The sequence below is a fragment of the Pituophis catenifer genome, unplaced genomic scaffold, assembly GCF_029215685.1.
Source record: "Pituophis catenifer annectens isolate HBS135680 unplaced genomic scaffold, rPitCat1.0.hap2 SCAF_6, whole genome shotgun sequence".
NCBI classification, from domain to species: domain Eukaryota; kingdom Metazoa; phylum Chordata; class Lepidosauria; order Squamata; family Colubridae; genus Pituophis; species Pituophis catenifer.
The window spans coordinates 52,442,738-52,465,882 of record NW_027256886.1 but is presented as its reverse complement, the minus strand read 5'-3'; the positions used below and the strand labels follow the sequence as shown (position 1 = coordinate 52,465,882).

Genomic DNA, 23,145 nt, shown 5'->3' with positions numbered 1-23,145 from the left:
TTTTAACCTTTTAAAAGCATTTTTTCTACAACCTGAAGAGGTTGTAGAAAAAATGCTTTTAAAAGTAAAAAAAAAAGCCTCTGATGATCACGCGGCTCAGCTGGGCGGGGGGGGGGGGCAGGGATTTTTGCTACTGGTTCTCCGAACCACCCGCCACCATCGCTACCAGATCAGGCGATCCAGTCCGAACCGGGAGCATTTCACCCCTGAAACAGGCTCTTTATGTGTTTGTGTATGCATGTGTGCATGGGTGTGCCTATACAGGGTATCTCAATCTACAGTGGGACCATATTGTATATTTGAAGAGATTTAAACTTTCACCTGTGGTTGAATAATTTCCGTAATCTTTATCCATGCAGGAAATAAAATCCACTCTTGGTATCAATAACGAGAACCAATACATTATTGCTACATGAACCAGAATTATTCCAGTTTGTTCAATGGGATTTGTTTTTCTTTGTGTATAGACCATTTTTGGCAGTGTGGTGGCTCAGTGGTTAAGATGCTAGGCTTGTTGGCTGGAAAGTCGGCAGCCCAGGTTTGAAACCTGAGTGACATGCGACAGGATTAACTCCTGTCCTCACGTCAATTCCTGCTGACCTAGCAGTTTGAAAGCATGCAAATGCGAGTAGATAAATAAGTACCACTTCGGTGAGTAGGTAACAGCGCTTTGTGACATCATTCTGGCCACATGACTGGAAATGTCTTTGGACAGCACTGGCTCAATGACCTTGAAATAGAGGTGAGCACTGCCTCCTATAATTGGCAATGACTAACGGAATAAAATCCACAGGGACTACTTTACTTTTTTTTAAATAGAGCATTTTGGTTTTGAACTGTCATTATAAAAACTCTTACTACAAAAGGGTTTCACTGAAGTCAGTGAAAGTTGAGAAAGTTTTGTTCATTTCAGTTGAAAGAATCTGGAGAAACATGCATATATAACTCACACTGAAGTACTAAGTCATTAAAGAGCAACAAGAGAAGCACTGTAAAGCTTTTTAAATGAAAAACGTTGTAAAATAAATAGAAGCCAAGAGCTGTTATGCAAAGGAAAAATGTGTTTTTGTCTTCGTGGCATTTCAAAAAACTTTTAAGTGAACCAACTTAATTTGGTTTCATATTTTGCTATACAGATGGCCGATACCTAGAAACCAAACCAGATGCATAATCGCTGTTATGCAAGCTTATTTCTTGAATGCAACTACTTTACATGGCATTTCACTAAATAGCCCCTCACCCCACTTGTTGTGATTATAGGATGTGTGATTCATTGTGGTAACCATGGAAACTCAGAGGAAACTTGCTATATTTGCTAGAATGAACTAACATAGAATACATTCTATTCCAACAAGCTCAAATCAGTTTCTTCTTTTTCAAGTGAAAATAATGCAAATGCGTAAAACTTTATTTGGAGACTTAGTTTGAAGGGGATACAATCAAATATTGGAATTAAATCACATCTCCAAGCTGAAATCAGAAAATTGAATTGTTGAATGTTATTAGGTGCCTGTGAAACAGTGGAAAATTGAATTAATTTTCTGTTGGATCATCAGAGCCAATCTCTATATCCCTAGAAAATAATAGTGACACAAGAAATATATTTTGATTTCTCAGCTCATGCTCTCACTAAATAAAAGCAAATGCTTGTAAGCTTAAGAAAAAATGGGCACCACTGTTTCTAGCATAATAGCAATTATGGAACAAGATATTTCTCCTAATTCCTATCTTAGTCAAGATGCACAATTGGAAGCCTAAAGGAAGAGTTGCATCCTCTGTTGACAGTTGCCTGACATGGTCTGAATCATTGGCATATGCTTCCTGCCCTTTGAGCCAGCAGGGCAATCCATTTGTTCTTCATCTTTTTATATTCTATTTGATTTGTTTTATTCATATTTTATGTTGCCGCATTAGCCAATATTAACAACCTTTATTTCTGCCTGAAGATAATTAAATAGTCATAAGTTCCCGAGCATCTTAGAATTTAACCCAAACTCCTGAAGAAAAGAAGATGGAATGGACTCCCATACCGTATCTACCCTTAGGGACTTAGTCAAAATGAATAGTGCAGTTTATTCATGGTTAAAAGAATGGCATTTAAATTTTAAATGACCGTGGCATTAATGACTGAAATCAGTAATGCAGAAGATTGTTATGTGCATTGCTTTGGTTATTCTCTGGCTCTGAACCAACTCGACAGTGTGAATGAATGCCCTTTTGGATGCCCGTCCTTCCTCTTTGAAAGATACAGAGTTCATTCAAACGCCCCCATTTTCTTTCAGACGCAGTTTCAACATCTGCCTATGCATCTCCAGCAAGAAGTTTAGGAGATCCAGGAATCACACCATTGTCTCCTTCTCACATTGCGGTAAGATTTTTCATCTATACAGGTAGTCCTCGACTTGCAACAGTTCATTTAGTGACCGTTCAAAGTTGCAATGGCAGTGAAAAATGCGACCTATGACCATAGTTCATACTTAACGATCCATTGTGGCATCCTCGTGGTCACGTGATGAACATTCAGATGCTTGGCTGACTCATATTTATGACAGTTGCAGTGTCCTGGGGGGGGTCATGTGATCACTGTCTGCAACCTTCTGACAAACAATGTCAATGTCAATGGGGAAGCCAGATTCACTAACAGCCACGTTACTAATGTAACAACTGCAGTGATTCGCTTAACAACGGTGGCAAGAAAGGTCATAAAATGGCAAAATTCACTTAATGTTTCACTTTACAACAGAAATTTTGGGCTCGATTGTGATAGTAAATTGAGGGCTACCTGTATTAGCTTTCTCCAACCTAATATTTTATAAATGTATTGGATTTCAGTTCTTAAAATCCCTAGTTATGACCAAATCATCATTATCACCATCATGTACATCTATGTGGTTGCTAGGAGTCAAAGATGATTTGATGGCACATCATTATTTCAAAAACATTACAATATTATTGTTTAAAAGGTCAGCTTTGTTGGCAAATAATTTCAGTCTTCAGCTCCTGAACTGTATCAAAGGAGAATCAAATAGAGCCAGTATTGTCTACAATTCGTTCTTGAACCATCCTGTTTCTGTACCTTGGACAGAAGGACTCAGATGCAAATCATGCCGAGGAGCAGACATTTCTTGTTGTGGTGGCTATTGACTTTGGCACAACTTCCAGTGGTTATGCTTACAGCTTCGCCAAGGAACCCGAATGTATTCATGTAATGAGGTGAGGATCCGTATCCTGGCCTTGGTGCTTGGAACTATATGATTAGTAGATTTTTTAATTAAGGGGACTCGAGAAATTTGGTGGTGCAGTGGTTAAGAGTGCAGTACTGCAGGCTACTTCTGCTGCCTGCCGGCTGCCTGCAATTTGACAGTTCAAATCTCACCAGGCTCAAGGTTGACTCAGCCTTCCATCCTTCTGAGGTGGGTAAAATGAGGACCCAAATTGTTGGGGGCAATATGCTGACTCTGTAAACTGCTTAGAGAGGGTTGTAAAGCAGGAGTGAAATCCAGTAGGTTTTGACAAGTTCTGGAGAACCAGTAGTGGAAATTTTGAGTAGTTCGGAGAACCTGGTAAATACCACCTCTGGCTGCCCCCAGAGTGGGGTGGAATGGAGATTTTCCAATATCCTTCTCCCGGGAGTGGGAAGGGAATGGAGATTTTGCAGTATACTTCCCCTGGAGTGGGGTGGGAATGGAGATTTTGCAGTATCCTTCCTCTGCCATGCCCACCAAGCCACGCCATGCCCACCAAGCCACACCCACAGAACTGGTAGTAAAAAAATTGGATTTCACCACTGCTGTAAAGCACTGTGAAGCGATATATAAGTCTTATTGCTATAAGTGCTATTAACTTAATCAACATGTAATGGACAAAGTGAAATATAAAGAGTTATTCTGTGGTAAAATTGCTGGTTTGATTAGTGCTTATTTTAACTATAGATAGGGATACCTTTTGATTTTATCTGCCTAAATTAATGTGGAAATATCTAAAAGCCACACTAAATTATTATTTCTGAGTGAGTGTAACCCAATGGAGGCAGACAGACTTCCCAATTCCTATATTTAGGAAAAAACCTATCACAGAATCTCTGATATGTGAGGATTCCATTTCAGTGTATTGGCCCTTACACATCCTGTCTTTGCATCAAAAGACACACAGCCTATTCTGATCTTCTATAGAGCAGAATTGAGTGTCATTAGTATATAGATTATACCTATCCCCCCAAACTACTGAACGACCCAAGCAATGATATTACATGTTAATCACTATTGGAAACAAAAATGTATGTTGTAACCCACGTCACAGCTCTTAAGCCCCAGATACCCTCTTTACAAGTAGGAGTAGAATCCCTGCAATACAGTGCCCTCAACTCCGGGGAGGTTGGGCATTCAAAAACTTTCAAGAAAAACTTACATTAATCCTTCTTGCGGGTCTGTCAAAAATTTTAATGGATGCTCAGTGACCAGCCTTAAGTTAAGACCTACCTATATGCAGTCTTCTGATACTGTACCCTGAGCCTGTGTCCTTCCCAAGGGTTGGGTGGTCTGATTTCTAGATCAGGGCTGGGTCACTTGATCCAGTGTGAGAAGTCCTTGATGTACAACCTTTTGGTGAGGCAGGACTTCTTTTACGGTGACAGCACGAAACTTCCTTCTGCTTATCTCCAGACATGTCTGATGATGCATTTTCAACCAGAAGCATCAGAAATATGGAAATAAGCGATTATCTCAAGAGCACCAGTATTTCATAAAATAATCTATATACAACCACTCACGCATTAATCACGAAATCTCCAGAACCGTAAAGCCTACAAACTTGAAATTTGCCATGTATGTTTCTCTTGGCTTCTAGGTGTTCACTAAGAAAGGATTTTTCGAAATGACCATCAGAGCATTAGTATTTTCTATATTATTATAGCACGCTCTGATACTAATTAGTTAGACGTTCTACTCCCCCTCCCAACTTGAAAATAACTCTGGAGAAAATGGGATAGGATAGGACAGGCTTCTGTGGGGCAAGTCTCATGGAGAGAAGGGGTTAGAAAGCCTGAGGGAGAGAAGAGGATAGGATAGGAGACATTTCTGTGGGGCAAGGCTGAGGGAGAGAAGGGGGTAGGATAGGGGAGGATTCAAGCTGTAAGTGTCGATTTATCAAGCCCGATCACATAGTTTCGTAGCGAAGCACGGGGATCCAGCTAGTAGGAAATAAAAGTATTTTTAGTTATATAGTAATGTTCAAAGGTTTTTAGAAATGAGAATTTTCCTGCAAACCAGATTTCAGACTTCTATAGTTAGAAATGGAATGGCCAATACTGTACTGCAATGTATTTCCTTTTTCAAAAAAAAAAAAAAAAAAAAGCCTTAGAATGGCTTTTCCCCTGTGATTTGCAATTTTCCATTAATCTGAAATGAAAAATATATACAAAAGTTGTGAATTGTGAATACTGAATCAAATCTGAACATTAGTTCAAAAGTGAAAACTGGATCAGTGTGAAATACTATCAAGTAGTATTTAGCCAAACTATATTCAAAAGCTCATAAAAATGAACATAAGAAATCCCAACAGTGGTTCTTGTGAGTTCTTCTTTTTCAGAATTGTATCTAGAAAGCTTTTTTAAAATAAATAAATAAAAGGAATAAAAAAGTATGGCAGTTACGGTAAGTATGGCTTATGTTTATTAAACTGTGCGTAATGTAGATAGAATTGTAAAGTCAATATTTATGTAATCAGTGTACTTTGGAAGATATTTATTACAGGAAATGTCATTTCTAGCTACATTATATTTGAGGATGTTTACATTAAAATAAAAAAAATGTTAGTTCTATCTTATTCTTTTTCATTACCCCTCACCCTTCCAGAGTTTTCTTACTTGCTTTGCACTGATCCTTTTCTACTATTAGTTTTCAATAAAATGTAAACAGGACAAAATTACTTTCTTGTCACTATTGTTAACATAGCCATAGAGAAATCAATGGAGTGGATTGGGAGATGTGTAATTGAGTGTGAAGCTTCTGGTAGGTTGTGATTGCAAAATTGTTAGTCCAAGCAAAATCTCAGAGCTGGAAGGGTCAGTAAGTCAGTCTCCTCTGCTATCCTGTTCTATAAAATGTAAAACATTTCTTATAGTTCCTCTCCAAAAGAAAAACAAATACAGCTCCAAGGAGTTGCCAGCCATTCTGCCACAACAGCAGTTGTGAATGCAAGTGTCACAACCTGATTGCAATTTCTGTTATTACCTGGAATACAGATAATCATAGAAAAATCTTATTCTTCCCTCCAGCTTTAAACCTGCAGGTAAAAAGGGGAGGGAAGCAGCAAAGGAAGGAAAATTAAAATGCCCTTACTTGAAGCTCATGCTTTGTCGTGCTTTTTGTTCAGTTGTTAGGCTAACATGGAAATGAAGTAGCTTCTTTATGATATAAAATCCTCTTGCTTTTAATGTAGAGAAACTGCTCCTTCTTAACTCCTTCACAGACGCTTCTAGTTGTTTGTGACTCTGTATCAGAGATGACAAACACTGAGGTCAAAGCAGTGGTGAAATCTAATTTTTTTTCCTACCTGTTCTGTGGATGTAGCTTGGTGGGCATAGCTATGTAGTCATGTGACTGGGGGGTGTCAAAAGACAGAAACTCACTTTAACAATATCCTGCTGGAACAAGGGGGTGGACTAGATGACCTCGAGGTCCCTTCCAGCCCTGGATTGCTGTGCTCTTTCAAGGTATCCTCGGAAGCTGCGTCTAGTGCAAAGTTTGTGGTCCTTCCTTCCTCCCCCTTTTCCCTCACTCTTTTTCTTTCTTTCTCTTTTCCTTCCTTCCTTCCTTCCTTCCTTCCTTCCTTCCTTCCTTCCTTCCTTCCTTCCTTCCTTCCTTCCTTCCGCAGCACCCCACCCACCCCCTGTTTTTGGCCTAGCAGGCCTCAGGAAAGCCTCCTGGGAGCAAAAACGGAACCCCCCCCCCCCCAATAAGTAGTAAAGAAATTTAAAAAGTAAAAAAAAAGTTCTGATGATCGTGCGGCACAGCTGATTGTCAGAACCTTTTTTTTTTACTTTTTTAAAGCATTTTTTACTACCTATTCCCTGAACGGGTAGTAAAAAAATGCTTTAAAAAGGTTTTTTAAAAGAGTTCAGACTATCAGCTGTGCCTTGCGATCGTCGGAACATTTTTTTACTTTTTAAAGCATTTTTTTACTATGGGTTCAGGTGAACCAATAGCATTTTCACTACCGGTTTGGGAGAACCATCCCGAACCGGTAGCATTTCACCGGTCAAGGAGTTGAAACACACAAAAATGGGTCTGTCTTTGAGATGTTAAATCTGTACAGGTTAAGTTGAGGATACTTCATTCGTTTGTGAAAATAACTTCTATTAGTATAGGGTTAGGGTTGAATAGAGTATGTATACAAGAACTGGGGTGAGTGACTGTATTACTAAGCTATTGATTCATTGTATTTTGTCATAAAAAGGGTACAATCTCCTCCAACACATTAACTTTTTATTTTAGTGTAGTACTTGTACACATTTTTAACTTTCTCATAGAATAATAATAAGAGTTGGAAGGGGCCTTGGAAGTATTCTAGTCCAACCATCTGCTCAAGCAGGAGACTCTATAGCATTTCAGATAAATGATTGTCCAGTCTCTTTTTGAAAGCCTCTAGTGATGGAGCATCTGAACTTCTGAAGGCAAGTTGTTCCATTGGTTGATTGTTCTCACTGTTAGGAAATTTCTCCTTAGTTCTAGGGTTGCTTCTCTTATTGGTTAGTTTCCATCTATTGTTTCTCATCTTGCCTTTTGGTGCTTTGGAAAATAGTTTGTCTGTCTTTATGGGAGCCCCTCAAATATTGAAACACTGCTATCATATCTCCCCTGGTCTCTTTTTTTTCATTAGATTAGACATACCCAATTCCTGTAACCATTCTTTGTACGTTTTAGCCTCCAGCCCCCTAATCATTCTTGTTACTCTTCTCTGCATTCTTTCCAGAGTCTCAATATCTTTTTTATATTGTGATAACCAGAATTAGATGCAGTATTCCAAGTGCGATCTTACTAAGGCTGTGTAAAAAGCCTTAGTAAGGTGTTTTCTCTCACTGAAGCAAAGTAGCTTAAAAACACAATTAAGTGACTCCAAGCATATACTATCATGCTACTGATATTGTCCTTGACTTCATCCTAAGAACAATGCAATTAAGCCGAGTCTTGACTCCTGCTTTTTAACCTTTCCCTGTTAACATCAAAGTGCTTAACAGAGAAGAGTGACAGGGAAGACTTTATTTATAGTGCTCGAAATGCATAATAAAAAGACTGGAGGCGTTGCCAAGGTTCCTTGATGCAGAGTAGAGATGTAGTATAGGAGAATTGGCTTAGGGCAGAGTTGCAGTTATAGTGATAACTAGGATGGGCCAGGGAAAAAATGTGACAGGCTGGATGAATAAATAGGGACCGCTGTTTCATCAGGTCTCAATAATTTCTCTTATCATTTATGTATGATAAGATAGTATATAAGATAGTATAAGATAGTATCTTTGATAGTATTAAAATAAAAATGTCTGCAGAAGTAAATGGACAATACTTTGTTAATAAGCAATGCGACTTTTTTTCCACCACTGGAATATCTTAAAATACATCTCTTTTAAAATAAAACAAAATTAAGACTATAGGAAACAGGCTTATAAGAAGCTGTCTATTGCTTTGTGTAGACAAACACTCTTGATTAACAAGTAGCACTAGTTGACTAGTTTCACCTAAGTCAGAGGTCTCCAACCTTGGAGTTGAAGTCCGCCAGGCTTAAAGTTGCCAAGGTTGGAGACCCCTGACCTAAGTGACTATTTTAAGTCTTATTTGGAAATGCTTTGGATTGAACCTGGGACTGTCTGCATGCAAAGCATACGGTTTTCTGCTGAGCTATATCCTCTCTGGATAGTCCTAACTATATCTTGGTGGGAAATTTTATGGTTATACAAAGCTTCTGGTTCAACCAACATATGTATATTATGCACAATTGTGATTGTGTGTTTCAAGAGTTATCTCAAGTCAATGCAGGATTTAAACGTTGGAGGGCATTGGCCTTTTGTCTTACCTAGTGCGATTAGTCCTTGTGGTGGAGCAGGATTTGTATTCTTAACAATCAGTGGGCATTAGAGGCCTGAACTAGCCAAAATCTAGGTCAGAATCTGTTCCTTTTTTTCTAGTTATAAGAAGGTAGAAAGGACTAGGGAAATCCCAACCTGAATCTGTCACAAGTTGTAGACCTTTCTTTTAGTAACATTTCACACAGTATTACTCATATTTACATCCTAAAGGAAGAAAAGAAATGCAGGTTTTGCAATTATTGAATAAAAGCTGAAATTCTCTGCCAGCTGAATTTTGGACCCTGATGTGTACAGTCTGAAGCAGAGTCTCAGAGTGCATTGGCGATTCTTAAACATTGGGACCATCCAAGTTGAGGAAGGGTTTGATAGAAAAACTCATTCGCATACTAAAGATAGCTCTGTGAATCTTAGCCACAGGGTGCACCCTGTGTGCCTGACAGAGCAGCGATGAGAAGGGATTCAAAAGGTTTATTGCAGTTAAAATAAGATCAAAAATGAGTCAAAATTACAGTTATTAGGATTCCCAATCAAAACAATATTTTTTTCTTTGTTTTGATTGTACAGCTGGTGTGCAGGACTTCACAAGCAGCAATCTCAATTCAGACTCTGAATGGCACAAAATGATGCATTTTAATCTTTCTTTTTTTTTTTACCACAAGTCCCAGATTACCATGTGCCTCCACTAAAGTCTAATTCAAGATATTTGGATTTTATTATCTACAGTTATTATTTGTTAATTTAATAGACTTTTACAATTTGTGTATCCCCCCCCACAAACAAGCCATTGGGATTCTCTTTGCTCTATAATGAGCTCCTAATTACATATTGAGAAGGGAATTTCATGGGCTGAGAACAAAGGATGTTTTATTGCTAGGAGACAATTGTGCAGTGCTAATGTATTGACTCAAGAGTAAGAGGTTGTGACCAGTTAGTGTGCCCTTTTGACAAATGACCTCACCAGAAAAGCCTAAGAGATTTAGCTCACTTGTGTTATTGACATTGTTAATAATAAACGGGGTGCTGCAGCAAAGAGAAAAAATAAACACTGTCACCCACAAAATATACTCATATCTATGCTCTTTATTATTTGATTCTTGAATGCAGTCTCTTGTATTAAATGTAGTTTTACATGCTGGGGCAGAACCTGGCTGCTGCAGTCCAGCTCACCTCAGTAGCGAGCAACCTTCTCCAAACCAAGAACTACTCAAAATCAAAACAACTATATTTTTTTCTCTAATAGCCAAGGGCCGTAGGGGACACTTCTTTAAAATAGGGGTCTATTATATAAAGTACTTGATGTTTTTGTTTGTAGAACATCTGAGGAAACAGGATTTACAATGCTTTGGGCAATTTGATGGATTTAATTGACACATCTGCTTTCTTCTCACACAGACCCATCATAGGAATCCACAAGTAAGACCTGGCGACAGTAAGGTCCTGCTTGTGGATTGTCCGTTAGTGCTCGGGGGCACTTTGTGAGAAAAGTGGCACACTTTATACCTAACTGTTGGTGGATTTTCCTCCAGAACTTCTGAATCTCAGAAGTTGTTGTTGGTTGTTGGTTGTTGTTGTTTTTTCATCTTAGAAGGTTGTATACTAGTGGTGGGATTCAAATTATTTTACTACCGGTTCTGTGGGCGTGGCTTGGTGGGCATGGCAGGGGAAGGAAACTGCAAAATCCCCATTTCCTCCCAATCAGCTGGGACTTGGGACGCAGAGAATAGATGGGGGCGGGGCCAGTCAGGGGTGGTATTTACCGGTTCTCTGAACTACTCAAAATTTCTGCTACCGGTTCTCCAGAACTGGTCAGAACCTGCTGAATACCACCTCAGTTGTATACTGATTTTTTTAAATAATTCCATAAAGCTACTGTGTTTGCATGGATTAAATTACGCAGGTTGAATAGGAATAGGTGTAAACTTTGATGGATTTTAAATTATTTTCTCTATGTTCTAGGCGATGGGAAGGAGGAGATCCTGGTGTGGCCAATCAGAAGACACCAACAACTATTCTCTTGACCCCAGAAAGAAAGTTCCACAGTTTTGGTTATGCGGCTCGAGATTTCTATCATGACCTAGATCCTAATGAATCAAAACACTGGCTATATTTTGAAAAATTTAAGATGAAGCTCCACACAACCAGTGTAAGTAGTGAATCCATTTTATATTCTACATAAGAATGTTCAATGTTCATTTGATATAATGAACATTTTGTTTTAACATACTATCCAAATAAATAAATGATATTTTTCTGCAGCATTTTTACATCTTAATTTTTTTGTACCCATTTTCTTTACACCAGAGTTTCCACACACAGAGACACAGAGAGGAAAATACTTGTAAACTCCAGTGTTTTGAAAATGTTAGGATTAAGCCCAAAAAGGACACTGTAAAGTCCAATTGAGTCCAATTCTGTACTTAATTACATCTAATAAATAGAACTTGCCAAACTAAAGCTATTACCGTCTAACCTAATAAATATACCCTGGGAAGTTCTAGGCTATGGATAAATTTTTTCCTCTAAACCTCTAGTTCAGGACTCCTAATTTTGTCTCTTATTTTGGGTTTCTCTCTGGAATATGCTGCCTCCTTCCTGGGCAGGTCTGATATGACTGCCAAGATTCTTCCCCAGCTGCACAGAAAGCCTCAGAAAAGTGAGGTTTGTGTTTCTGCCAGGTTTCCCCTCTCTGCATACAGGGAATGGACCTCAAATCCGCCATTTGCAACCTTCCCTGCTGGCTTCCCATTGACTTTCTGGGGAAGCCAGCAGAGAAGATTGCAAATAATGATCACATGATTGCAGGGCACTTGGCAATTGGTCATAAAAGTGAACCAATGGGATTGACAGACCAGTGCGACAGTTTATGGTGTCTGGAAATGCTTTACAGGTCATAACGTACCCATTCTGAAGATGTCATGATTGCAAACCGTTCTTAAGTGATTTCTTGTAAATTGAGGACTACATGTCTGGGCTGGAATTTCCCTGTGAACAAGCCATTTATGAGTAAACTCACTGATAAATGTAGGATTTAAGCCTTAAGCCTTCATATTGCAGGTCTGTCTTTTATAAACATAATCAAGTATAAAAGAGAGATCATATTGAAATGAAAATCCAGGATAAATAGGACTGTAAAAATGCCTTCTTCAAGGAGTCATTGATAGGTGAAATGAGCATACCCATGTCCCATCCATCGCACGTTTTCCATTTCAGATTCAGATAGGTGTTCATCATTAGTAATATATACAGGTAGTCTTCGACTTACAACAGTACATTTAGTGGCCATCTAAAGTTACAACAGCAATGCCACCTTCTGACGAGCAAGGCCAATGGAGAAGCCAGATTCACTTAACAACCAAGTTACTAACTTATCAACTGCAGTGATTCACTTAACAACTGAGGCAAATCGTAAAGGTAGTAAAATGGGGGTAAAACTCACTTAACAAATGTCTCACTTAACAACAGAAATGTTGAGCTCAATTGTGGTCATAAATTGAGGACTACAATACATAGCAAGCTATAGCAAAAAAAAGGTGAGCCCATCAAATAGAAAGCTAAAGGCTTCAACCCTTTTCCTAGAAGTTCTCTGGGTCTTCGTGCCCCAGCCATAGCTACTCCTGGACTTAGCATTTTTGCATAAATCCTTCTGCCGCCAACTTGTTTTCATGGGGAGCCTTACTTTGCATACCGTCCAGCATTAGTATGTGAGACAGATAAGGCATTTATTACCTGTGCTACCTTTATGGGGATAGATAAAAAAGTGGGATAAATTTCTGTAGCTGTTTCCCCTGGTTATATAGTATCAAGGCATAACTATCCATAATAACACTTCTCACTTTCTCTCATCTGCGCAAGAGGTAGACCAATCTCACAAGAGATGTAGTCTTCTACTTATGACCATAATGGAACCTGTCCAACCTTTTTTGTGGTAGCTATAAAATGGCATTAAGCACATCAGTATCACTATGAATGTGGTTTTGCTAAAAACTGAAAGTAAATGCCCCTTTTTGATAAAATGTGATCACGTGACTGTAGGACCAGCTTTAAATGAAGCCTAATTGCTGAGCACCAGAAGTTTGGTCATGTGACCATAGGGGTCAATAATCAGAACTTTGAATCTGAGTTGTAAGTAACTCCCAGTAGGTCCATCATAAATTTGAATGGTCACTAAGCGGCCAATCATAAGTCAAGGACTACTTGTAGGAAAAGCTTTATTTTAAAACGCTCCTTTTAAATTTTAAATGTTATCATGATGCTACTCTTCACATTCCCCAAGCAATTGCCTCAATAAAACAGATGCATCAATGAGATTTAAAAAAAAAAAACCAAAACAACTAAAGTACAACACAGTGTCCAGTCAGACCACCATATATAATGGTTCTACTTAATCTCAGCTCTACCTGTGATTTACTGGAGCCATCTGCATCGAGGCAGCATCACGGTAAACTTGCAAATCACAATTAAGGGCAAAATAATAAAAATAAAGTGACACAAACTAAAATCAGTCAGAATTGTGAGTATTAATCAGAAGGCATAATGATTGAAGCTCAGTGTTGTATTTCAAGTCAAAAAGCATGGTTTAACATTTGCTACTTCTGAACATTGTTTTCTTCTTCAGAACCTGACTCTGGAAACTGACTTGTCAGCAGCAAATGGCAAGAAAGTCAAGGCCCTTGAAATATTTGCGTATGCTCTGCAGTACTTTAAGGAACAAGCATTAAAGGTAAAAACCCCTCAGATTCTATTTCCAGCTTTTTATATTTGTAGCTGTCACAAAATGCTGTCCAACCATTTTAACCTTGCCAAATTCCAGCCTGCAGCAGTTTTTTTGATATAAACAAAGTGGAGCAGCTGTAGGAAATGTAGAAATACTGATGACGTTAAAACATCTAAACTACTTAACTCCTTCCTTCCTCACTAAGAAGACATTCCAGAAGATTCCGTCCTTGCATACAATGTTGCATACATTGATAACTTTCTTCCACAGTATTCAGTGGCAACCATTTGGTGCTGCTTCAGCATACAGTAGAACCTATGGTCACGCATGTTTCTGACTACGACCAAATCAGGGTCCGACCAAAAAATTCACAATTTTTTTTATGGCCAATTTCCCCTTACACACCATTTTTTTTGTAAGCGCCAAATTTCCAAAATTAGGTTCAGGTCATGACCAAATCAGGTTGCGACCAAAGTTATGGAACGAATTATGGTCGTGACCAGAGATTCTACTGTATTCAGAAATGGTCTTAATGTGACATAATTCTTGGCAACAAATAATTTTGCTTTTATATGTTAATAATTATATGTTTGATCAGAAAGCAGAGTTGAATAAGAACCATCCAAGGATCTGATTTTTGATTGTGGGGCATTCAGAAAGGGATTTCTCCATATTCTGTCATTTGGTAAACAGAGATAAGTCCCTGAGTTGATTTGTCATCGCAAAGTTAATTGGACTACCATTCTCATAGATTCGTGTCATAGGTAATGTTGTGTTCCCTCAAAGTCCTATAGAGAGCCTGCTTATCTGTTCATTGTGGTTGCTTGTTGTGACTCAAGACTATGGGCATCTCTAATCTGTGGAGAAGCCACAAAGCCCATCTCCATGTCAGGCCATTCCCATTAGGCTAGTCTTCTTTTTTCTATTCAATTACAGCTCTGTTGGAGTTCTCTCATAATTGTTTAAGTATAAATGCTATAGACAAAGTACAAGATAATACAATTGAAATCACTTTAATTGTGCTGTTTCTGGAAGTATTCTCAGTGAAGTATTCTCAAGCTGCAGAATTTTTGGAACTCAAACTATCCATTTCATTGGAGCACATATTTTAATGCATTGGCTTCCAAATCTTTCTTCTTTTTCATAATAAATTATTTCCCCCCTTCCTGTTCCTAGTCCTGATTCAGAATCATGGAAGCAAAATAATTCTTGGTTGCAAAATACGTAGCACTGGGTGCCAAAGAAACATAAGAAGAGTTTCTATGAGAAATGTTGTTATAGGTAAAAAATTAAATCCATCTGTCCTGCATACCATAGCCATGATCAAAGACATGAATCTTCCCAGTTGGTTTCTAAGAAATAGGAGTGGCAGATACAATCTCAATAAGAAAGCAATTGCTTTGACTTTGAATGATGGTTTTGCTTATGTCTATTTCCAACTCTCTACATGCTCACAATATTTATTGAGGTTTGGAGAGGTTTTTATTTCAAGTTGATTACATGCACATGAATTTTTTCCCCCATAAAAACTGAGGTGTGAATGTTCAGCAGTGCAAATAGAATAGAAATTTTATAATTTAAAAACTACACAACAAAAAAATATATAAGGAGCTCTTAGCAGATTAATATCAACTGCAGCAAATTAGTTTCAAAGCTAACCTGTCTAGATAAATGTGGCATTGCCAGCCAGTGGCAGAATAGTAGTAACCATAGAGAAGACCCTTTCACATGCCAGTAGGAATGGGATGTAAAATAAAATGTGCTCACAGTCTCTTATGCTTTAGTCCCTTCCCATTTGGATTACTGTAATGTGCTGTACATGGAGTGGCCTTGGAAAGCATTCAGAAGTTGCAAAACGTGGTGTGGTTGATGTTGGGTACTTCTCATTGACCTCTCTATATTGAGAGCAATGTCGATTGTTGTTTCGCTTCCAGGTTTGATTCAAGGGGCTATTTGACCCCATTTATTTCAGCCCTAAATGGCTCTGGACTGGGTTATCTGACAAGCTGCCTTCTTCTATAGTAATTTTCTTGTCTAATCGGATTGAATATAGTCAATGCCCTCCAGGTCTCATTTATATGAGATTATTAGAAGTAGGTTTCTTTCCCATCTAGCCTACAGCTTGGGACGTGACAGATCTCCCATCCCAATATTAATCATCCCAGCCTTGCTTAATATTTTTTTTAGGTTAGCTATGAGATTTATTTCTCATACTGACAATAGGAAGAACAGTTACCAAAACAATTACAATGAACAGTGGGCAGAATACACCAGCTTCATAGAAGAGGTGAGTCAATCAATCAGAATAGATCTTGAAGGGACCTTGGTGGTCTTCTAGTCTAATCCCATGCTCAAGGAGGAGGTCCTATACAATTTGACTCTTCTTAAAAACCTCCAGAGTTGAAGGACCTAAAGGCAAACTGTTCCACTGGTTAATTGTTTTTCTTGTTAGGAAGTTTCTCCTTAATTTCAGGTCCCATCTCCCTACATTAAAAAAAGAATGAGAAAATGGAGAATAATCCTTAGATTATTGTATTGGTTAGATTTGGTTAGATTATAAAGATATAAAGATTTCTCAAACAGAAGTAGAGTTCTTGCTGGAATTTGTATGTTGTAATTTTAACATTCCTTCCAGTAAAATACTATTAATCAGGCTCTGAGGTCCTTTTTCCTGGAATTAATTATTTCCTGTCCAGACTACAAGAAGGAAGGTCTGGTATCAGCTAAGGCTGGTTAGATGCTGTCACTTGAGTTGAACAATATCCAGTCACCGCAGTTCCACCCCAGCCGCATTGCAATATGGCATTGGGGGGTAGCTGACTTCTTGTGTTTGAAAAAGCTATAAAGTTAGGAGCAAAGGCACACATCAAAGGAAACTGGAGAATCTTCACAGTAACATGCTGAGTTGCATCTTGAGGAAAGACCAGATTTTAAGGAAAAAAAAAAGATTTAATAGCATTATTTCTTAGGTTTTTTTTTTAATAGCATTGCTAGAAAGACTTTCCCTTTTCAGCTGCAAGTTTTAGATCTTATCACTGTGCTGTTGGTTAACCACATATTTTTTTCCTCTCAAGGAAATGACATTACACCTTTTCATTCGTTTTCTGGAAAACAAAAAAGATACACAAAGTTGTTACCCGTGATGGAATTCCTCATCATAAATACCACCAGCAACCAATTGGACGCAGATGCCTAAAGAAAACACAGAGCTATTTTCCCTTATACATTAAGAACAGACGCTTCTGTTGTTATTAAAAAAAAAAAACACCAAGCAGTAAACGCCTACACAGGGAAAAAATTTGCAGTTAACTCCCAAGTTTTAAAATGGAAAAAAAAAAAGTGATTTAATTAGAATGTTTCCTTTAAATAAAGCAACCCTTTTCAATAAAGAAAGGATAATAGAATGGATAGATGTTTACAACAAGTGTCATGAAACCTGATTAATTCTAGGAAAAGACATTTGGACCAGACTTCAGCATAATGCAATATTATGTTTGTTCAATTTGGGCCTTTGTTTTGGAGAAATACTTGTCCTTCCTGAATTCTATTTTCCGACTTCCTTGATAGGATGAAATTGAAACCTTGATTTAGCTATCTAGGCAGTCCTCTGTTTCAATCAGGTTGAGTGATATTGACAGACAGACAGTGCAAGAAGCAAGAAAATAATTTCCACGGGAACCACTAAAAAGTGTTACTGAGTTTTGAAACAGCTGGTTCTAATTTTATATCTCACCACTGCATTGCTTCCAATTATTTTAGGAACTGAGTGACCAAGCTGGGTCAGAGTTTGAAAATTCTGATGTGCGATGGGTCATCACAGTGCCTGCTATCTGGAAGCAGCCTGCAAAGCAGTTTATGAGGCAAGCTGCCTACAAGGTAAGGTGAATTTTGCAGGTATAAAGAGTAACAAAGATAAGCTTGACAGAGGTATTCAGGTGTAGTACATAGTACTAAAGCAGTTTTAAATTCCAAAACATTCAGATAACATTTGGAAATATCTCAGAGACTTCTTCTAATTCATTGAACTGTAATGAGGAGAAGGTACAGCACAATTGTACTTACAAGTTTCTGTTAATTATACAAATAGCTTAGAAAACCTGCAGTTATTTCATGGTTTTGTCTAGATAGGGAGGTTGACATCAGGTGAAAATTAGCAGTCTTATCAAATTTGCAACTTCAGAAATTCCCTGGTTCATATTTTTATATCTAATTAGTTATCAACAATTAATTGCTTAGCAACCATTTGAAGTTCTGAAAAATGGGACTTACAACCTCCTTGCAAAGTTGTGACATCCAGGTCACCAACTCCTCCCCCCCCTATTGTCATGTGACTGCATGGCATGGTGCTTGGCAACCAGCCTGCATTTATCACTATTTGCAGAACCTTACAATCCTATGATCACGATTTATCAATGGTTTTGACAGAAATTGGTTTTTATTTCCAGTTTCCGGTAAAATCCAGCCAACAGCAAGCAATAGGGTTGCTTTATGACTGTTGGATTTACTCAATGACCATCACAAAAAAGGTTGTAAAATCAGATCTAGTCATGTGGTGGTGGCCCACTCCACAACCAACATGACTTGCGATTGAAATTGTAGGTTTAATATAGTCATAAATCAAGGACTACCTATAAATAATAAAGAATAAAGACAGAATTGCAAAGTTCCTTTGTTTTTCTCAGCAGCACATGTGTCTCTTGGAAAAATACTAATTTTCTTCCTAATATTTTATAAATTTAGAAACTTCTGGCATTGGATCCAAGTTTGTTTTGCTTATATGATTGATGAAGATAGCCTTATTACATGATTGTCCATTACTTTTAGTTTCATTTCCTTTTTAGACATTTAGATGCATCTGTAGAATATCATCTATTTAATTTTCATAGCTAGCTTGATGTATATAATCCCACTGTCAGTGACTTGGCATTGTACGTTTCCTAAAGGTGTTTTGGGTATTTTGATTAATCCCTAATGTATTCCAATAATTTTGAATAATTTCACCCATCACTGATGTTGAGCAACATTTTTTTCAACAATCTATCTTATAGGATTACTAACGAGGACATATCCAAATTACTTTTAAGGTTTTCAGGAAGGACACAATTGTAGGTAAAGCTCAAACATTAGAGTCTGATGTTAATCTGTCTTGTCTTTGGCCTTATGTTGATATGCATTTGTAACCATAAAAAATAAATGAATAAAGTATTCATGTTCTATTAACAATTCCCGTGTGTGTTGCAGTGCAATGTTGAAAAATGTATGCATCCATTATGTATGTTTGGGACCATATTAACTAATCAATAATCAGAACAATACACACATAGGAGAAATGTATTACAAAAATAGAGAAAATAATGGTAGGCAGGGAAAATGGACATACCTGTAGTGGAAACCAAAGATGTCGGCAGACTATGGACAAAAAAAAATGAAGATGGTGACTGTGACAATGCAGTCTCTCTTCATCTTTTTATGTGCCTTCCATAGAAAAAATGGCTATCCCTCAGATAGCACTATTGCAGTGGCCATCTTGACTTTTTTTAACCACATCCTGGAGAAATTGAGTGGTTGCCTATGATGTATGATTTGAAGCTACTCTCTAAATCAGACAATCTCTGTACAATTAGGGCTCAAACCTATCTGGAAGCCTTCATGGGTAAAGCTTTACATATGGAGGCTTTCTTTAAGAAGTCTTCTGAAATGGGAAGCCATAACAAATTTTGATGAGGATATGTATTTGTGGAAGAGGCTACTCCCTGCTGTTCAAGAGTTGAGTTCAATATGTGTGTTTATATTACCTGAATAGGTATAAATGACTCACATGAAAAGGCAGAATACAAGTTGATGATGATATAGGCTAGTGTTACTATAACAGTACATTTGAGAAATTTCAATCTGCCTTTTTAAAATTGCTTTATTTTTTACATTTACTGAAGGGATACTTCCTTTCAGTTACTATTGTAACTTTCTACCTCTGAATTCAAAAATCTGATAATAAAACTAATAGGTACTTTTTGTTGATTTGAGAGCTGAAACTTTTGCTGTGAGAGTTTCTTAAAAGAAGCCAAATTTTCTAATGAATTATAGAAAATTGATACTAAATCTTAAATATAAAGTAATGTAACATCAGTAGGAAACGTTTTTCTTCGGCTTGACCTGGGCATAGACGTTTTTACATGTCGCATTACAAATTATTCATCCATAAACTAACCATAGTAGAATATCACCCATATGTCATTGAAATTAATAATATCGAAAAGATCTGCCATATTCTCCTATCTCTTTACATGGACTGTCTGAAGTTTTATGGAAAAACACCATCTGAAATAGAATGGATGCTCAGCTTTGCTCGTATATTTCAGTGGAGTTTGGACTGGACAAATGTGTCATTCTTACCATCAATGGGAAAAATCAAGAAACCCTGTGGAAATAACATGAAGAGTCTGGATGAAGGACAGTGAAGAAGACGCAGTGAGGCTAGTACACCATGAAAGCTTACAGAATACCAAAGAGACAAAACTGGCCTACAAAAAAGACTGAATGAAAAATAGAAGAGACATGGCAAGACAAAGTATTACATGACCAGTATACCAAAAAATTAGCTGAGAAAGCAATAACAACAGGCCAGGCAATAGTTATGAGTAGGAAAGTTGAAGAAAGAGATAGAAGTGGATAATTCTTGTTGCACAAGACCAAGTCTTAAGATCAAATGCATAAAAAGCCAGAATTGAGAAGATAGCAGTAGACAGCAAATGCTGCTTCTGCAAAGAAGCTAAAGAAACAGTGGACCATTAATTAGTTGCGGCAAGAAGATTGCATAGACTAACTACAAACAACTACATTACAAAGTAGTAACAATGATACATTGGAAGATCTTCAAGAAATTTGCAAGCAAGAACTGGTGGGACCATAAAATAGGCAAAGAACACCCAGATGTGTAACAATTGTCAATAAGAAAGACAAAAAAAAAAGTCTGGATAATGGATGTTGCAGAACCTGGAGAAGCAAAATGGAAGAGAAAGAACTGAAGGATGCAATAGACAAGACCTGCAAATAGAAGTAGAATGACTGTGGCAAAAGAAAACAAAGATTGTACCAATAGTAATAGTGTAATCCCAAAACAGGTAGAACACCACTTGTTCAGCACTGACAAAAATCACCCTCGTCAGTTGCAAAAGGCAGCTTTACTTGGAAAAGTTCACATCCTGCGACAATACCTTTAATGTCATCAAACAGCAACATTTCCCTATCCCAGGTCCTTGGGAAGGACTTGAGAGGTGGATATAAATGTCAAATCCAGTCTAAATATCCAGTTCACAATGCAACCAACCATAATGATAATAGTAATTCCTCTAACCCATAATACTGGTTCATTGGTAAGGTACTTTTGAGTTACATTTTGCACTTTTACCTATCTGATCATATCCTTGGAGTGTAGTCCTAATTTAGATGAAATGGCTTCAGTCCAACCAATCATGATTAATTGGATCTCTGCACTTTTCCCCAAAAAATCTCAACATCTTTTTTTTATAATGTGGTGACCAGACCTGGATGCAGTATTCCAGGTGTTACTAAGGTTTTATAAAGCGGTACTAATAACTTCACGTGATTTTGATTCTATGCCCTTGATTATACAACCAGAGATTGTATTAGCTTTTTGGGTTGCTGCTGCACACTGCTGGCTCATATTTAAGTGATCGTCCACTAGGATTCTAAGGTCCTTCTTACAGTTTTTGAGCCAATCTAACCTAATCTTATCTGTACTTGTACCTTTGCTTTTCCTGCCTAAGTGTAAAACCTTGCTTTTCTCCTGTTCAGGGTGGCTTGGCTAGGAAAATCAACATAGAATGCCTCCCAATCCCAAACCTATATACAATAAAATAGATTTGAGATTTATAAATAGGATGAAATGAGTCATTCCTCTCCCTTTTCTCTCAAAGCTGTATAATTTGTTACTTTATCTGGTAATTTCCATGAGTCTGTTAGGCATTACTCTTTACAAGGGATAGGCATGTAAATATTTATCTCCTTCCTAATGTATTATCCAACCTTTACACACACATATACATATATATATATATATATATACCCACACACCAGAGAGGAAACTCAAAACAATGGAGTCAGCATGGAGCATGTGATTTCCCATAGTGTACATTGAAGTTATAATTAGTAAAAACCCTTCTGAAGTAAACAAACTACAAGTGGCATGGCACATCCCAAAAAATATAATGCTATTTTGGTAGATTAGGAATCAGATTGGAACAATTTCGATTTGCCTACATTTTTATATCTGTGTGTAGTGCAAAACTTAAAGCTCAGTCTGTCTTGCCTTTTTCCTTAGTTGTAGACAAGAGGCTGAGAAATAAATGTATTTTCCTTCAAGTTTTGTAATGCTAAAGAAAATGACATATTCTGCTTCAAAAAAGAACCAAGGGGTCTGGCTTGGCAAAAAGGGATGGTGTTCGGATAATTTCACCTTGTTATTGAAAGTTTTTAGACAATTTTTCTCTGCTGATCAATTAGAAATGTGTTTTTCAAACTGTCAGTTTTAAGATATGTGGATTTTGATTCCTAGAATTCCTCAGACTCTAGAGCATATTATGGTTCTTACTGATTCATGAGTAAATATTAGTTTATATAAGAAAGATAGAATTTTTTTAAAAAATCATGGCAAGTAGCAATTTAAAGCTTTACCTCTTGATTGAAGAGAGGTTCATTTTCTGTCTGCAGAATATCTAAAGAAATGCATCACATTTGAAATATTAAGGGGAATGGGGAAATACATGCAAATATCCTTTGTTATAGGGGTGAAATGCTCCCGGTTCGGAGCAGATCACCCGATCCGGTAGCAGTGGTGGCGGGTGGTTTGGAGAACCGGTAGCAAAAATCCCTGCTCCCCCCGGCCCATGCCCAGCTGAGCTGTGCGATTATCAGAGGCTTTTTTTTTTTTTTTACTTTTAAAAGCATTTTTTCTACAACCTCTTTGGCTGAAGATGTTGTAGAAAAAAATGCTTTTAAAAGTAAAAAAAAAAAGATTGCATGTCACAGCTGATCATCCCCCCCCCCCTCGCATGCTGTTCTACTTACCCCATGCCTCCTTTTGGTGTGCACTGCACGCACGCACCTTGCATTTGGTGCGTGGTGCGCACTGCATATGCACAGCCAGCGAACTGGTAGTAAACTGGTTCAGATTTCACCACCGCTTTGTTAATGGAAGCAGATGGTTGTTAGTCAATGGTTTGTTGTTATCATCACTGCAAAATATTGTGGATGTGATTCTTCTGGGGATACTTCCACTAATTAATCCCCTTTGTTACATTAGTATTAATGTTTGTTTGGAGCATGTGAAGAG

General features: G+C 37.7%; 1 protein-coding gene across 1 annotated transcript in view; it reads left to right on the top strand.

Moving 5' to 3' along the window:
* Positions 1-23,145, top strand: part of HSPA12A (heat shock protein family A (Hsp70) member 12A) — a 42,393-nt gene that overhangs the window by 7,320 nt on the left and 11,928 nt on the right. The window contains exons 2-6 of the mRNA XM_070945760.1: positions 2,283-2,368; positions 3,086-3,213; positions 11,036-11,222; positions 13,695-13,799; positions 17,553-17,669. Coding sequence (XP_070801861.1) covers positions 2,283-2,368; positions 3,086-3,213; positions 11,036-11,222; positions 13,695-13,799; positions 17,553-17,669 — 623 coding nt within the window. The remainder of the gene's footprint in view (positions 1-2,282; positions 2,369-3,085; positions 3,214-11,035; positions 11,223-13,694; positions 13,800-17,552; positions 17,670-23,145) is intronic.